The 17005-nt window shown below is 39.0% G+C and overlaps 1 protein-coding gene and 1 long non-coding RNA gene across 4 annotated transcripts in view; both read left to right on the forward strand.

Moving 5' to 3' along the window:
• IPO9 (importin 9) overlaps positions 1-17005 on the forward strand; it is a 55418-nt gene that overhangs the window by 12513 nt on the left and 25900 nt on the right. For 2 of the 3 annotated variants that reach the window (XM_032317506.1, XM_032317508.1), the window contains exons 2-11: positions 8395-8456; positions 8697-8783; positions 9592-9793; positions 12952-13040; positions 13647-13733; positions 14501-14620; positions 14735-14835; positions 15035-15093; positions 15652-15803; positions 16541-16639. In XM_032317506.1, coding sequence (XP_032173397.1) covers positions 8395-8456; positions 8697-8783; positions 9592-9793; positions 12952-13040; positions 13647-13733; positions 14501-14620; positions 14735-14835; positions 15035-15093; positions 15652-15803; positions 16541-16639 — 1058 coding nt within the window. The other variant, XM_032317507.1, reaches the window with a different exon arrangement.
• Positions 15094-15424, forward strand: LOC116575888. The gene is made up of 2 exons (XR_004279992.1): positions 15094-15183; positions 15267-15424. It is a non-coding gene; the product is annotated as an uncharacterized LOC116575888 (long non-coding RNA).

Consider the following 17005-nt stretch of genomic DNA (forward strand, 5'->3'; position numbering starts at 1 on the left):
GAGTCCCCGGATTGAGTCCTGCATCAAACTCCCCACTCAGCAGGGAGTCTGCTTCTCCCTCTGATCCTCGCCCCCTCATGCTCGCTCTCTCTCTCTCTCTCTCACTGTCTCTCAAATAAGTAAAAATCTTAAGGAAAAAAACTATAGAATAAAATAACATGAGTCTACACTGGTATAAAGAAATAATTGGATAAAGAAAGAAGAGATCATTTTTCATTAGAAAAGAATTGCAAGGGGCGCCTGGGTGGCTCAGTGGGTTAAGCCTCTGCCTTCGGCTCAGGTCATGATCTCAGGGTTCTGGGATTGAGTCCCGCATGGGGCTCTCTGCTCAGCAGGGAGCCTGCTTCCTCCTCTCTCTCTCTGCCTGCCTCTCTGCCTACTTGTGATCTCTCTCTGACAAATAAATAAATAAAATCTGTAAAAAAAAAAAGAGAAAGAAAGAAAGAAAAGAATTGCAATATATAAGAGTGAAGAGAATAAAATATAAAAATGCCATTGATAATCATTGCAGATAGGATCTACAGCTGGGTAGTAAAATCAGTTTCAAAGTTTAAAGAGAAACACGATATTAGCATAATTTCAAAGTATCTTTCCCAAGATTCTTACCAATCATAAAGGGAAAAACAGTATGTGTACAGTGAAGAAACCGAGTTGGCCCTACATTACTAAGTGATCATGGTTAACATTTCCAGTAATTTTTCAATACTATGTATTCCCTGATAGGATATACTGCTGACACAGGGTCACTTCTCAGATATTTTTGCCGAAAATGAATAACCTCAATTGGTCGTGAGGAAAGTAGGGTACAATGCACATTGAGACACATACTACAAAGTAACTGATCATTACTCATCAGAAGTGTTGTAGTCATAAAAGACAAGGAGAGAATGAGAGAATGTCATGCATTGGAGGAAACTGAAGATACATGACAACCAAGTACATTATGGGATCTTGGATTGGATCCTGAAACAGAAAAGGGACAGTAAGGGCAAAAAACTGGTGAAATTCTAATCAAGTCTGTAGTTTACAGTATTATAGCCGTGTTTCTTGGTTTTGATCATTGAACTACATTGTATAAGTTGTTAATATCAGAGGATTGTGGGTAAAGAATATCCATGAACTCCAGATACTATGTACTATTTGTCACCTTAAAAGGTGATAAAGTCTAGGAATTATTTCATAATAAAACATTTTTTAAAAATGCATAGATAATGGGGCACCTGGGTAGCTTGGTTCATTAAGCTCCTAACTTGCGCACACTCTCTCTCGCTCTGACAAATAAATAAATAAAACTTTAAAAAATTTTTTTAATTAAAAAAGAAAATAACTTTAGTTACAGAGATAGGAAAGTCAAACAATATACTCATTATTAGCAATAAAAATATAGCACAATAACTGATGTTTTACAGTGTAGTCATGGCAATAAAAATATAGCACAATATATGATTTTATTTTAGTCAAAGAATTTTTATTATTTATTTATTTATTTATTTATTAAAGATTTTATTTATTTATTTGACAGAGAGAAATCACAAGTAGACGGAGAGGCAGGCAGAGAGAGAGGAAGGGAAGCAGGCTCCCTGCTGAGCAGAGAGCCCGATGCGGGACTCGATCCCAGGACCCTGAGATCCTGACCTGAGCCGAAGGCAGCGGCTTAACCCACTGAGCCACCCAGGCGCCCCTAGTCAAAGAATTTTTAAAAGATTTTATTTATTTGCTCAAGCAGCTGAGCCACCCAGGTGTCCCAGTTACAGAATTTTTATTTTTCTTATGGAAAGAACTTTTAAGATCTATTTTCTTAGCAACTTTCAAATATACAATACAGTATTATTAACTATAGCTGATATGTTGTATATTACTTCCCTATGACTGACTTATTGTATAACTGGAAATTTGTTTCTTTTGATTCCATCCATTTTGGCCCTCTACTCTCCACCCACACCCTCCCCCCCCATCATCTCTAGCAACCACAGACACACACACACACACACCATTTTCTTTCTCTTTTTCTTTTTCTTTAAGATTTTTTTTTTTTAATGTATTTATTTGACAGACAGATCACAAGTAGGCAGAGAGGCAGGCAGAGACAGAGAGAGGAAGCAGGCTCCCCGCCGAGCAGAGAGCCAGATGCAGGCCTCGATCCCAGGACCCTGAGATCATGGCCTGAGCCGAAGGCAGAGGCTTAACCCACTGAGCCACCCAGGCGCCCCACACCATTTTCTTTATCCATTCTTTAGTCAGTGAGCATTTGGTCGGTTTCCATTATTTTGGCTATTGTAAATAATGCTACAGTGGACTTAGGGGTGCATATATCTTTTCAAGTTAGTGTTTTTGTTTCACCCAGAAGTGAAACTGATGGAACATGTAGTTCTATTTCTAATTTGGGGGACATCCTCAATACTGTCTTCCATAGTCGCTGTACCAATTTACATTCCCACCTCTAGTGCGCCAGGGGTTCGTTTCTCTCCACATCCTCACCAACACTTGTTATTTCTAGACTTTTTGACAATATAATAGTATCCTAGCAGATGTAAGATGATACTTCATTGTGGTTTTTATTTGCATTTCCCTGGTAATCAGTGATGTTGAGCATCTTTTCATGTACCTGTGGGTCATCTGTATGTCTTCTTTGGAAGAATATCTGTTCAGATGCCCCACTCAGTTTTTAATTGGATTGTTCTTTTGTTGTTGGGCTGTCCGTGTTCATTATATACTGGATATTAACCCCTATCAGACACAGGATTTACAAATATTTTCTCCTATTCAGTAGGTTGCCTTTTCATTTTGTTGATTCCCTTCGCTGTGCATCACCTTTTTAGATGTACAGGTATACTCTGGAAACGTGGGTACGGTTCCAGACAATAGCAATAAAGCGGATATTGCAGTGGAGCAAGCCAAATGAATTTTTTGGATTCTAAGTGCATATAAAAGTTATGTTTGTACTGTATTCTGTTAAAGTGTGCAGTAGTATTATGTCTGAAAAACAGTGTACATATCTTAATTAAAAATACTTTATTGCTAAAAAGTGCTGATCATCAATCTGAGCTTTTAGCAAGTCATAATCTTTTTGCTGGTAGAGGGTCTTGCCTTGATGTTGATGGCTACTGACTGATCAGGGCAGTGGTTGCTGAGGGTTGGGGCAGCTATGGCAATTTCTTAAAATAAGACTACAGTAAAGTGTGTCACATCAGTTGATTCTTCCTTTCCCAGATAATTGCACTGTACCATGCAATGTTGCCTGATAGTATTTTACCCACAGTAGAACTTCTTTCAAAATTGGAGCCAATCCTCTCAAACCCTGCCCACGCTTTATTAACTCTGTATATTATTCTGAATCCTTCGTTGTCATTTCAGAGATCTTCACAGCATCTTTACCAGTAGATTCCATTTCAGAAATCCACTTTCGGGGCGCCTGGGTGGCTCAGCCATTAAGTGTCTACCTTCAGCTCAGGTATTGATCTCAGGGTCCTGGGATCCAAGCCCTGCATCGGGCTCCCTGCTCAGCGGGAAGCCCACTTCTCCCTCACCCACTCGCCCTGCTTGTGTTCCCTCTCTCACTGTCTCTTTCAAATAAATAAATAAATAAAGTCTTTAAAAAAAAAATCCACATTCTTTGTTCATCCATAAGAAGTGACCCCTCATCCAATAAAGTTTATCATGAGATTGTAGCAATTCAGTCACATCTTTAAGCTCCACTTCAAATTCTAGTTCTCACTGTTTTCACCATATCTGCAGTTACTTCCTCCCATGAAGTCTTGAGCCCTTCAAAGTCATCCATGAGAGTTGGAATCAGCTTCTTATAAACCCCGTTAATGTTGATATTTTGATCTCTTCCCATGAATCATGCATGTTCTTAATGGCATCTAGAATAATGAATCCTTTCCAGAAACTTCGCGGTTTGCCCAGATTCATCACAGGAATCACTATGTATGGCAGCTGCAGCTTTACAAAATGTATTTCTTTTTTTTTTTAATAGATTTTTTAAATTTATTGAGAGAGGGAGAGAGCATCGGGGGGTGGGCAGAAGGAGAAGCAGACTCTCTGCTGAGCAGGGAGACCAATGTGGGGCATTGCCGGAGCCAAATACAGACACTTAATTGACTGAGCCACCCAGGTGCCCCTGCAAAATGTGGAATGTACAAAATCTTAAAGAAATAAGATTTGAAAGTCAAAATTACTCTCCGCTTCTTGTGCTGCAGACTGGATGTTGTGTTAGCAGGCATGGAACATTAATTTCATTGGGCATCTCCACCAGAGCTCTTGGGTGACCGGGTGCATTGTCAGTGAGCAGTCGCATTCTGAAAAAAGTCTTTTATTTTCTGAGCAATAGGTCTGAACTGTGTGCTTAAAATATTCAGTAAACCAAGTTATAAACATGTGCAGTCATCCAGGTTTTGTTGTTCCATTTATAGAGCACGAGCAAAGTAGATTTAGCGTGATTCTTAAGGGGTATAGGATTTTCAGAATAGTAAATGAGCACTGGTTTCAATTTAAACTCACCAGCTACATGAGCCCCTAACAAGCAAGCCAGCCTGTCCTGTGGAGCTTTGACTTCTCTCCAGATGTGAGAGTTCTAGATGCCATCTTCCAGTATGAGGTTGTTGCATCTACATTGACAGTTTGTTGTTGAGTGTAGCCGCCTCCGTGAATGATCTTAGCTAGACCTTCTGGATCACTTGCTGCAGCTTCTCCATCAGCACTGCTGCTTCGGCCCGCACTTTATATCATGGAGGTGGCTTCTTTCCTTAAACCTCATGACCCAGCCTCTGCTGCTTCAAGCTTTTCTTCTGCAGCTTCTTCGTTTCTCTCAGCCATCATAAAATTGAAGTCAGGGCCTTGCTTTGGAGCAGGCTTTGGCTTTAGGGAATGTTTTGGCTGGTTTGATCTGTCCAGACCACTAAAACTTTCTCCCTATCTGTAGTAAGACTGTTTTGCTTTCTTACCATTTGTGTGTTCCCTAGAGTAGCACTTTTAATTTCGTTCTAGATCTTAATCTTTGTATTCACAACTTGGCTCAGGAGGCCTAGCTTTTAGCCTCTCTGGTTTTGGACGTAGCTTCCTCAACAACCTCTCTGAAGTGTGAGACATGTACCTCTTCCTTTCACTTGAACACTTAGACGTTATTGTATGGTTATTAGTTAGCCTAATTTCAGTATCATTGTGTCTCAGGACTAGGAATGCCCAAAGAAAGGGAGAAAGAAGGGGAAACAGCCAGATAGTAGAGCAGTCATAACAAAGCATATTAAGTTCACTGTCTTATATGGACACAGTTCGTGTTGCTGCAAAACAGTTACAACAGTAACATCAAAGATCACTGATCATAGATCACTATAACAAATGTAATAATTACGAAAAAGTTTAAAATATTGTGAGAATTACCAAAAGGTGACACAGAGACACAAAGTGAACAAATGCTATTGAAAAAATGGCACTGGTAAACTTGCTCAACATAGGGTGGCCCCAGACCTTCACTTGGTAAAAAAAAAAACCTCAGTAGCTACAAAGTATAGTAAAGCAAGGGGCAATAAAACAAGGTATGCCTATAGTCACATATTTGTTTTTGCTTTTGTTGCCTTTGCTTTTGGTGTCAAATCCAGAAAACCATTGCTAAGACTGATGTCAGGGGACTTACCACCTATGTTTTCTTCTAGAAGTTTTATGGTTTCGGGTTTTGGTTTTTTGTTTGTTTGTTAAGATTTTATTTATTTATTTATTTGTCAGAGAGAGAGAGAGCGCGCGCGCATGCACACAAGCAGGCGGAAGCTAGAGAGAGAAGGAGGCTCCCTGCCAACAAGGAGCCTGATGCAGGACTCAATCCCAGAACCTTGGGATCGTGACCTGAGCTGAAGGCATCAGCTTAACTGACTGAGCTACCCAGGTGTCTCTGGTTTCAGGTCTTATATTCAAGTCTTTTAAGCTATTTTGAATTAGTCTTTTTATATGTATATGGGGTCCAGTCTCATTCTTTCACAAGTGGCTGTCCAGTTTTCTGAACACTATTTATTGAAGAAAGTGTCCTTTTCCGCATTGTATATTCTTGACTCCTTTTTCTTAAATTAATTGACCATAGGTGTATTTCGGGGCTCTCTTCTGTTCCACTAATCTATTACCTTTATGCCAGTTACATATAGTTTTGATTACTATAGCTTTGTGAGTTAATTTGAAATCAGGGATGCCTCCTGCATTGTTCTTGCTCAGTATTACTTGGCTATTTGGGGTTTCTCATGGTTACAAATTTAAGGATTGTTTGTTCTATTTCTGTGAATGCCATTGGAGTTTTGTTTGTTTGTTTTTCAAGATTTTGTTTATTTATTTGACAGACAGAGATCACAAATAAGCAGAGAGGCAGGTAGGCAGAGAGAAAGGAGGAAGCAGGCTCCCCGCCGAGCAGAGAGTCCCATATGGGGCTCGGTCCCAGGACCCTGAGATCATGACCTGAGCCGAAGGCAGAGGCTTAACCCACTGAGCCACCCGGGTGCCCTGCCATTGGAGTTTTGATAGGGATTGCCACAATAACTGATTTTTAAAGTTTTTACTGTGTGGCATGTATTGTTCTCACAGGATTGCTTGGTAACTTGATACTGTTGTCCTTATCTTGTAGATGAGGAAATGGGGGCTTAGAAAATATAACTTGCCTAAATTCGGACATGATCATTTCAGGATTTGAGTCTAAAGTTGCCTAATTCCAGAACCCATGCCCTTAACCTCACTGATCTATAGCTCCTTCCAAAAGGGAACGATGCACCTGTTGTAACCTGTTCACCTACCACTCCCAAACAATCTGAAAACCTACCATTCGTTCTCTCGGACAGTGCTATCCAATAGAAATATAATGTGAGTCACATGTGAGATTTTAAATTTTCTAAGAGCTGTATTGAAAAGGTAAAAAATAGGTTAAAATAATTTTAAAAACTGTATTCATTTAACCTAATGTGTGTAAAGTATTTCAATATGTAATCAGTGTTGCATTATTTTGTTTTCATACTAAGTTTGCAGGTTGGTGTGTATTTTATGTTTATAGCACATGTCAGCCCTCTTTAGCCACATTTCAGGTAGCATGTAGCCACTTGGAGATGATAGCTACTGTGTTGGATAGCACAGCCCTAGAATGTGAAGTGTGACAATTATGATGCACTTCTGGTCTTACATTCTTCTTCCTCATTTGACAATAGATGCCTTTGCAAGTGTAAATTAGATCTAATTTTTTTTTAATTTTGTAGTAAAATACACTTAACATAAAATTTACCATTTTAATCATCTTTAAGTGCACACAGTTCAGTGACATTTAATACATTCACATTGTTGTACAGCTGTCACCACCATCCATTCCCATAATTCTGTTCATCTTGTAAAAATGAAACTCTAAACCCATTAAATAATAACTCCGGTTTTCCCCTCCCCCACCCCTTTTAACCTCTGTTACACTTTCTGTATTTATGACTTGGACTGTTCTAAGTACCTCCTATCAATAGAACCATACAGTATTTGTCCTTTTGTGACTAATATATTTTGTTTAGCTTTATGTCCTCAAGGTTCACCTGTTTTAGCAGTTGGAGCATGTTGCAAAATGTCCTTCCTTCTGAAGGCTGAATGATACTCAGTTGTACGTGTAATACCACAATTTATATGCTTATCTGTGGGTGGACACTTGGGTTGCTTCCATCTTTTGGCTGTTGTGAATTGTGCTTGTGCTTGCTCGCTCTCCCTGTCAAATACGTAAATAAAATCTTAAAAAGAAAAAAGAGATTATCTTGGCTATTTGCAGTTCCTTGAGATTCCATATGAATTTTGGGAGAAGTTTCTGCTGCTGCAAATTAACATCATTGAGATTTTTACATGGATTGCTCCGAAGGATCTAAATTTTAATGTGGGAGTAAGAGTTGTTTGTAAGTCTCTCAATAGGCATTTCAAGTTTACTGTTCACATTGCTTATTGGAAGCTGTTTGCTTCTAACAGTTTTATTTTTAGGACTAAACCTGTTAAAGCCAGATTTTCTTAGACTTAATCATCTCTTATCTGGTAGTGAATATCAGAGAAACTCCTGAAATCTCACCTTTTAATTTCTTTGGGGTTAGATAGTAGTGGTTTTCAGTTAGCTAGTTCAGTCATTGGTCTAAGAGAAAGGTGTTGCCATCTTGGAAGAGAAGATGCCTGGAAGATGCTGTGCAGGGACGGGAGAAGATGAGAGCGCTGAACTATTCGCTGTGAGCAGCCATGTCCTGCGGGCCAACCTGTTTCTCTTAAAACAACCAATCATAGCAGTTTTCAGCACTTTTAAAAGCAATAAATCAATCTCCTTTCTGAAATTTTTCTTGTTGGCATCAGGGTTAAAGCTCAATATATTCCTGTGGCTTTCCTGGGTGCTTTTACTCACAATAAAATTTTCTCTTTCAGAATTTGGTGTTCACCTGGCAGAGCTGACTGTAGATCCCCAAGGAGCACTGGCAATCCGTCAGGTAAGTCCAGACTGATTGGCCCAATTTATAAGTAATTTCTCTTTTTACGTGGCAATGAAACTTTCTTATTGGAAAAAGAAAGAACACCAGTTTACAAAAACCTAGGATTTTGTACCCGATTTAGTACAAATACATTTAGTACTAATACATTCACACATTAGGCCATGTGTATGTATATGATTGTTATATATGAAAACAGTCTTTTCCTTGCTTGTACTGCTTGGCTTATTCTCTTCGCAGCTGGCATCAGTCATTTTGAAACAATATGTGGAGACTCACTGGTGTGCCCAGTCAGAGAAATTTAGGCCTCCTGAAACTACAGAAAGGGTAAGGAGAATTATTTGATTAGTCTTCTTACAGAGATTTGAGGGGCCATCTTAAGAGATTGAGCTGTCACCATTGTTAGAGGGCATGGGGCAATCAAAACACGAGGCGTGAAAGATCGATTGATAGCTGACATCATGGGTAACATGCTGGAAGTAAGAGAGCTCCAGGGTCAGGCTGACCTGTGATCAGATTCCTTTTACTGCCTTTTACTAGCTATGAAAATATTAGAAAAGTATTTTAACTTCTAAGCTTCAATTCCCTAAATATCTAAAATTAGAATTAAAATTTCAACTCCAAAGAGTTGTTTGAGGATTAAGTGAAATAATGTTTCTACTTAGTACAACACCATGCAACCATTCTGGGCCCCTGAGAAATTTTGAAATAGAAGGTTTATATAGGGCAGCACTGTCCATTGGAACTTTCTGCAGCTGTGGAAATACTCCCTATCTGTGCTTTCTGGTGTAGTGGCTACAGGCTACATATGGATGTTAAGCACTTAAAATATGGCTGATGAAACTGAAAACTGAATTTTTTATTCTATCTCGTTCTAATAATTTAAATTTAAAGGACCACAGGTGGCTGCTGTGATGGACAGATAAGTTTAGAGATCACAGATGAACTCTCTGAATGAATGATTTGTCAAGTTTGTGTATTGGAGTTTTTTTTGAGGTTTTTTGTTTTTTGTTTTTTGTTTTTTTGAGTTACACAGTATCTTAACACGCATTGCTTTTCCAGCACATAATTTGGATAGGACTCTTCCAGTCATTTACAACCTGGTCTAATGGCCGGTGGCGTTTCTCCTCTGCAGGCAAAAATTGTTATCCGGGAGCTGTTGCCCAACGGGTTGAGAGAATCAATAAGTAAGGTGCGCTCCAGTGTGGCCTATGCAGTGTCTGCCATTGCCCACTGGGACTGGCCTGAAGCCTGGCCCCAGCTCTTCAACCTGCTCATGGAGATGTTGGTGAGCGGAGATTTAAATGCAGTCCATGGAGCCATGCGAGTGCTGACAGGTATCAGAAGTTTTTCCCTGGCGTTAGTACTTGAATCCCAAGAACACTTACGAGAGGCTATGTGATGGAGTGGCTCCTCCTCCCTAGTTTTTATCTCCACATCTATCCTCTCCATTGACTCGCTCCATTGACTCTTTCCAGGGAATTAAGTTGGTATAGTATTTCTACTACTATGAAACCTCAGCCACTTAAGGATAGAGTAATTGCGTAGTAGTTAAGGACTCAGATTTCAGTTCATATTCAGATTTTACATTAAGCCAAGTTACTTAATCTTTTGAGCTTGAGTTTCCTTGTATATAAAATGAAGATAATGATAGTGTTTACCTGAAGGGGTCTATTGGTAGGTTTAAATAAGCTAAATCTATATAAATTGTTTAGCATAATAACTAACATGAGGTAAACACTCTTTAAATTTTAGCCGTTATGATAATTATCATTATTATATTAATTTTCTTCTTAGTTCAACCAAGGCAAATTTCAGAACAGTGAAATAAAATTTTTATAGGAATAAAGAAGATAAAAACAATGTAGCTATGTACTTCTTACCTTAATTTGGTCAGCTTAGAGAACATAGCATTTGGTATCTGTTCTTTCTCTTCTAAGAAGGTGGCAAAAATATTTACAGAAAAATACTTTTAGTCTAAGGAGATTTGGTGGATGTCTCGTCTAAGCTTGATTAATCTATTAATCCCTCACAGAACAGAGAACCCAGAATCTGAATTTCCCAGTCCTCTAGGTGAAGTCATTACTGTTTTGCCTTCAAGGAATCTTTACCTGGATATTAGCCACCTTCTGTTAATCTTTTAGAAATTGTATTTCCCCTCAGTTCATGCAGATTTGTGAAATGTCTGCCTATGTCTTATCTCTTTCTCTGTGCCCTGCTAGCTTACCTGAAATGTATTCTTACCTAGTTACGAATGCCATTTCTTTCTTTTCTTTTTTTTTTTTTTTTTAACCCTGTTTATTGAACTTGGCATCTGGTCCCAGTTTTACTTATCTATGTTCTATTGATGGTAGATAACATCAGTTCTCTGTCCAAAAGCAAATTCCCCATCTCCTTTTGTTTTCAACCTCCTCTTCCCTTGTCCTGGCTGCCTTTTTGAACTGCCTGCTTTATTCCTATTATCTTTGATGGGTGCTTGGAATATAGAGCAGACTTACAAAAGAGCAAATGTTCCTTGTTCAGATTTTCACTTTCCTGCTTATTACATCCCTTGCATGACTCATTATTCAGGTAATTTCATATACCCCTCTCTGTGGAATCAACCATCCAAGATTCTTTATTTACGACTTGATGGTACCAGAAGATCAGTTAACAGATACGTTTTCTACCAAGGAAAAGAAGCATGTTCCCCACAAGTCTTCCAGCACAAAGTTTGGCTTTTTTAAAAACCTGAAGGAGAAAGGCAGTTTACATTCATCATACTTGGAACACTGTAGAACCATCATTGTGCTTGACTAAGGAAATCACTGTTAAGTGAGATCACTTTTCTGTCAGCCACAGGGAGAGAACTCTGGGGGAAGTGGGTACTGTTTTATATTAGAGTCAGCAGACACAGGGTGGATAGCTGCCAGCCTCCATTCCCAGATAGCTGCTTCCCATGCTTTCAGATGAGGATAGACGGTGCTCTCACAACAGCAACTCAGGCGTGCTTGAAGATGGCAGGACATGGTGTATGGATGGGAGCCCAGAAGGAGAATGGGACTGATTGTCTTTGGGGTTTTTTTAAGATACTATATCCTTTTTTAAACCTTTAGTAAGCCTTCCGTTAAGCTTATCTGTTTGTAAGTGAGAACTAACTAACACCAATGGTGTGAAGGAGATGCAAACATAGCAGCTGAGGACTGAAATATTTGACCACAGGTATAGCTTTTTTTAGTTTCAAGAAGTTTGGAGATTGAGATATTTCCAGTGCCCCACGCCTTTTCTGACATGCTGAGTGACCTCAGAAAACTTCTTTGGACTTGAGCTTATAAAGTGTTAATAAATCGGGACTACTAGGAATGAATATAGGAGAGCAAAAAAATGTAGTTAAGCACTTCATTAGTAGAATTCTTCATTAGTAGAATTAAGCTAAACTATTTTTTATAAAACTTATTTTCATTAATATGCTCTTCATCACATTTGTTTGGACTAATTTCTTTGGCTTTCTGAATGAAATATTAAACACTCATTTTATTCAGAGTTCAGAATTTATTCTTCAGGAGGAACCCAGTCTAGTAAAGAAGACTCAGTCTTAAATATATGATCTTCCTTTGACTTCTGGTGATTGATGCTGCCCAAAATTTTGGGGGTATATTAATCTTGAAAGTGCTGACATGGATTTCTTGTAGATCCTCCTGAAAAATGTCCCAGGCGATGAGCTCCATTTCTGTAGTGATCATGTGGAATTGCCAGGAAAAGCAGTAGATAAAGTGAACAGACACGAACTCAAGGGCTTGTATTCAACAGATTAGTAACATGAACCCCAGGGTCCTTCATGCTGTCTTAGTGCTTGTGTGGAAAGTGAAAAGAAAGACTCGACCCCTGTTTCCTTCACCTTCTTCAAGTCTCTTTCATGAATAGGTTCCTTTTTGCCACATTCCTATGGTAATCCCTTCTGCTCCAGTGAGCAGTAGCCTCTGATTTCTAGGTCAATAAATGTCATTCACGCTAAGAAGAGTAACATAAACAGAGTGGACTAAGAGCCTAGTAAGCCTGCATATATTTCATTATGTGTATCAGAACAACTCACCAAGGAGAGTATTGCAAATGGAACCAAAGGTAACACACCTCAAGGTGCAGCTGGATGTTGACGATCTGGCATGAATTGGATTAATACAGGATTTTCCTAAGGTGACCTTGCAAGGACTTTGACACAGCTCTTACAGATTTTCTTGCAGTGTGTTTGTTTCTTTCTTCCAATATTTATGTAAAGTTTTTTTCCTCACTCTTATGTATTTTTCTTTATCTTTGGGCTCTTCTCTTCCCCCTTCTAACAAATAATAGTTATTTGCACCTTTTCCTTCTCCAGGATAAGACCACCAGGCCAATGTCTTTACCTGTATGCTCTCTGCTTAGGAACTGCCACTTAGAAGCAGTTCAAAAATTTTCCCACTTATATCTTCATAAAGCACTGTTTGTTTGTTTTTTTACAGTACTTTTTTTTCCTTTGTAGAATTCACTCGAGAAGTAACAGACACACAGATGCCACTTGTTGCTCCAGTCATTCTTCCAGAGATGTATAAGATCTTCACGATGGCCGAGGTATGAAATCTCAGCTCCAAGATCACAGCGAATAAGAGCTGCTCAGGTTCTGGTCAGCCTCCACATCACATGTGGGAAACTGTTGTGTTTGCTGCCTCTCCCCGAACCTGAAGACCAGAACTGACAGAGGTCTGAATCTGGATTAACCTTAGATCTTTCACTTAAATTGTGAGGGCCAGCCTTTGATGAGAGAATGAAATAGCATCTGCGTTGTTTCCTCACATATTTCCTGCCCCATATGCAGTATAAGTAAACTCTGAGTATCTAATGGGTAATGTTTTAACCTCCCTACTCTCTCTGCCAGTAGCCAAGAGTCTGTCTTTTGAAAGAAATACATTGACTGTGTTGAGATTTCAAGTAGCACCCATTCTAATATTTTTAATCAAATAGCCCACAGAAGCCTACATATAAGGCTAATCCCACTGAGTTCTAACATTCTGCTGGCTTTTATTCTCTGAATTAGAGAAGTTTGTCCTGGATATGAGTAGATGATGTTACCCTTCTCTAGGGAATCCAGTCCCATGTCAGCACTGAGAAGTCATAGTCTTTCACAGATATGCAGACACAGACACATCTATCTCATGGCTACACTGTAACTTTTCACAGGTGTATGGTATTCGAACCCGTTCCCGAGCTGTGGAGATTTTTACCACTTGTGCCCACATGATCTGTAACATGGAGGAACTGGAAAAGGTAAGGAGGCTTTTGGGTCAGTAACAGACTTCATGCTTAAAAATCTCTATGCCTTCCATCAGAGGCATAGCAGTGACTAACTTCATTTCAGTAGAACCACAGTGCACCCTGATTTAATGAGTTATAGATGCATTTAGCATTTTGATTACATTTTTCATTTGTATAGAGTTTAGTTTCCTTTTGTGTGAGCCTTATATTTTAACCACATCCTGCATCTTTTCATATGAGCCATCTCTCAGAACTTCACCACTCCCTTACGGCCCTCTCACATGAGGCAGAGCTAGCTGAAAAACGCCAACCCTGTCATTCAGAAGCAGTTTTGAAAAGTTAGTCTTGGGGTGCCTGGGTGGCTCACTCGTTAAGCACCTGCCTTTGGCTCAGATCATGATCTCAAGGTCCTGGGATCAAGCTCCGCATCAGGCTCCCTGCTCAGTGGGAAGCCTGCTTCTCCCTCACCCACTCCCCCTGCTTGTGTTCCCTCTCTCACTATGTCTCTGTCAAATAAATAAATAAAATCTTAAAAAAAAAAGTTAGTCTTACATATAATGGCTTTTAAGGAGGCCATGGTGAGGAACTGCAGGTGTTGGAGATGGAAACCTGAAATCTTGGGTAACACCTCCAGTGACTTAATGGCTGCACTCTTCTGATTGGAATCCGAGCTGGAAGAAATGTTTAGATGCCTCAGATCTGTGTTTCGGAGTTTGATATGTGTATTGAAACCATTGATTAATGGTATGTCCAGTACTGACTTTGGTTTCTGTTGTCAGGGTGCAGCCAAAGTTCTGATCTTTCCTGTGGTGCAGCAGTTCACAGAGGCCTTTGTTCAGGCCCTCCAGATACCAGATGGCCCCACATCCGACAGTGGGTTTAAGATGGAAGTCCTAAAGGTAAACATTTACTACCATTGAGATAGTTGGAATTTCAGAAGGTGGTCTGAAATCCTTGGTTTTTCCTCCTATATCACCTGTAACTCTTAGATCTTTTTCTTTGTAATTTCTCAGGCAGTGACAGCCCTGGTGAAAAACTTCCCAAAGCACATGGTGTCCTCCATGCAGCAGATTCTGCCTATTGTTTGGAACACCCTAACTGAGAGTGCAGCTTTATATCCTTTTCAGAAAGCTTCAGGGACCTGCTACCACCCGTAATCGGGAATCTAGCATTAGGTCTTGCATTCATGTGGTTCCATTTTTTTTAAATGAGTTTTTTAAAGTATCTACTCTTAGGGTTGGAATGTTATGCATTCCCTTGTAGAATACATGTAAAGCAGACTCCAAATTCTGTTTCTTTACTCTTCATCATACTTATGTGAGGACAGAAGTAAATTACACAGAGGAAGTTGAAGATCCTGTGGATTCTGATGGTATGTAGTTTATCTGATCTTGACAGATATGCCACATAGGAAACGAAAAAGACAAAGAAAAACAGTAACGTAGAGGCTTCGCTCTCTTAAGTGAGTTTTCTAATTGAGTTTCCTTTTAGTGTATTAGATGTGGGAAAATGGGACACTGAAAATCTTTAATCTGTTCCTCAGAGGCATTTGCATAAATCTCATAAAATAGAATTTCTGAGTTGGAAGACCCACCTCAAAGGCCATCTCATCCAGCCTACTTCTTTCTGGCAGATGATGATACTTTCATTTCTGTTTTAATATTTTTAGTTTTTCAAATAAAAAATAGACTTGCTGGAAAATATATTCAGTGTTTCTGATTCTTTACTTGAAAAATCAAAGAATATTTAATATTCTCAAAGTTCGTTTCTTTGACTCCTTAGCTCCCCCTCTTCTGTTCCCTTGGGAATAATAATCAGCAAGTACTTGAAATATTCATTAATTTACAAAGATAATGTAGTTCATTTCTAGCAGATGTGCTTTCCTTTTGCCTTCTTGTCATTAAAATCTTCTCTTGTGTATTTCCTGTAGGTGAAGTCCTGGGCTTTGAAAATCTCGTCTTTAGCATTTTTGAGTTTGTCCATGCTCTCCTAGAAAATAGCAAATTCAAAAGCACTGTTAAGAAAGCCTTGCCTGAGTTGATTTACTATATAATCCTGTATATGCAGATCACTGAGGAGCAGGTAAATGATATTTGGGGGACAGTTACCAGCTTGTTTTGGGAAAGTGCAACTTGAATGTGAAATCTAGGTCAAGGGAACAATTTTTATTTCTAAAAATAGACCCTAGAAGAGTGATTTCATCTGAAGTTCTGGGAAAGCTTTGATATCTTTTTATTGCCAGAATTTCTGGGTGTTGTGGTTTTATTAACTCTGCTATCAGGTAGTTAGACTCTGAGAATACTTTTACCTCCATAGTACCACTAACCAAAGAGTCTGGTCTCTAGAAGAACTTAGTCCTTTTCTGTAAATACTGACACATAGACAGAGATCATTAGCTTGGTTGGTGGATCATTAGACCAGAATAGAGCATTAAAAAAAAGATAAGATAATGTTTCCTCTCTTATATAAACAGTACAAGAATCAACATAATTTCCACATTAAATATTCCATAAGACCTAATATATTCAGAAAGTAGATCTGTCAGAAATAACAGCTGTTGAAAGGTAGCAGAGAACTAGTAATCAGCCACATTCTAAAATAGTGTCTACTAAAGAGGAATAACTTTTGCTGCTTACCTTGATAAAGGATTACCTTGATAAAGGATTTGCTTGTCTACATCCAAAAGAAAAGACTTTGAGGCTAGAGTTCCGTTCAAGATAAAAACAAAAGGTTGAAACCTTCCGCTGTGTGTGGATGAAAAAAGAACATAGAAACTAGGTTGGCAGCCTCACAAAGACCTAATCGCATCATCCTTTCAGATTAAAGTATGGACAGCCAACCCCCAACAGTTTGTAGAAGATGAGGATGATGACACTTTCTCCTATACAGTTAGGATTGCAGCTCAAGACCTATTGCTGGTAAGTGGGTTCCCTTGATACTTAACCAGAAAACTCTAATCAGTCACTTGAGTGTTCCCTCTTCTTCCTAGGCATCTAACCCAAGTTGATCAGTGTTACTGAGTGACTGTATCTCAGAGTTCTTTGAGGATAACAAAAGAAAATCTCAAAGGAAGTTTGAGACTCAGGAATTCCAAAGTCATTGCTACTGGTTTGGGTTTATAAGGAAATAATAGATGTAAAAATTGTACAAAGGATAAAGTGTTCTAATGAGTAAGGGTTGTTGAATCAGGAACACTCAGTTTAGTCCACTCTTAAGCCAGAATTTGTAGCACAAACCAGATGTTGGCAAACTTTTTTAAAAAATTAGATTGCTGAGAGAAGAAC

This window comes from Mustela erminea, chromosome 17, assembly GCF_009829155.1.
Source record: "Mustela erminea isolate mMusErm1 chromosome 17, mMusErm1.Pri, whole genome shotgun sequence".
NCBI classification, from domain to species: domain Eukaryota; kingdom Metazoa; phylum Chordata; class Mammalia; order Carnivora; family Mustelidae; genus Mustela; species Mustela erminea.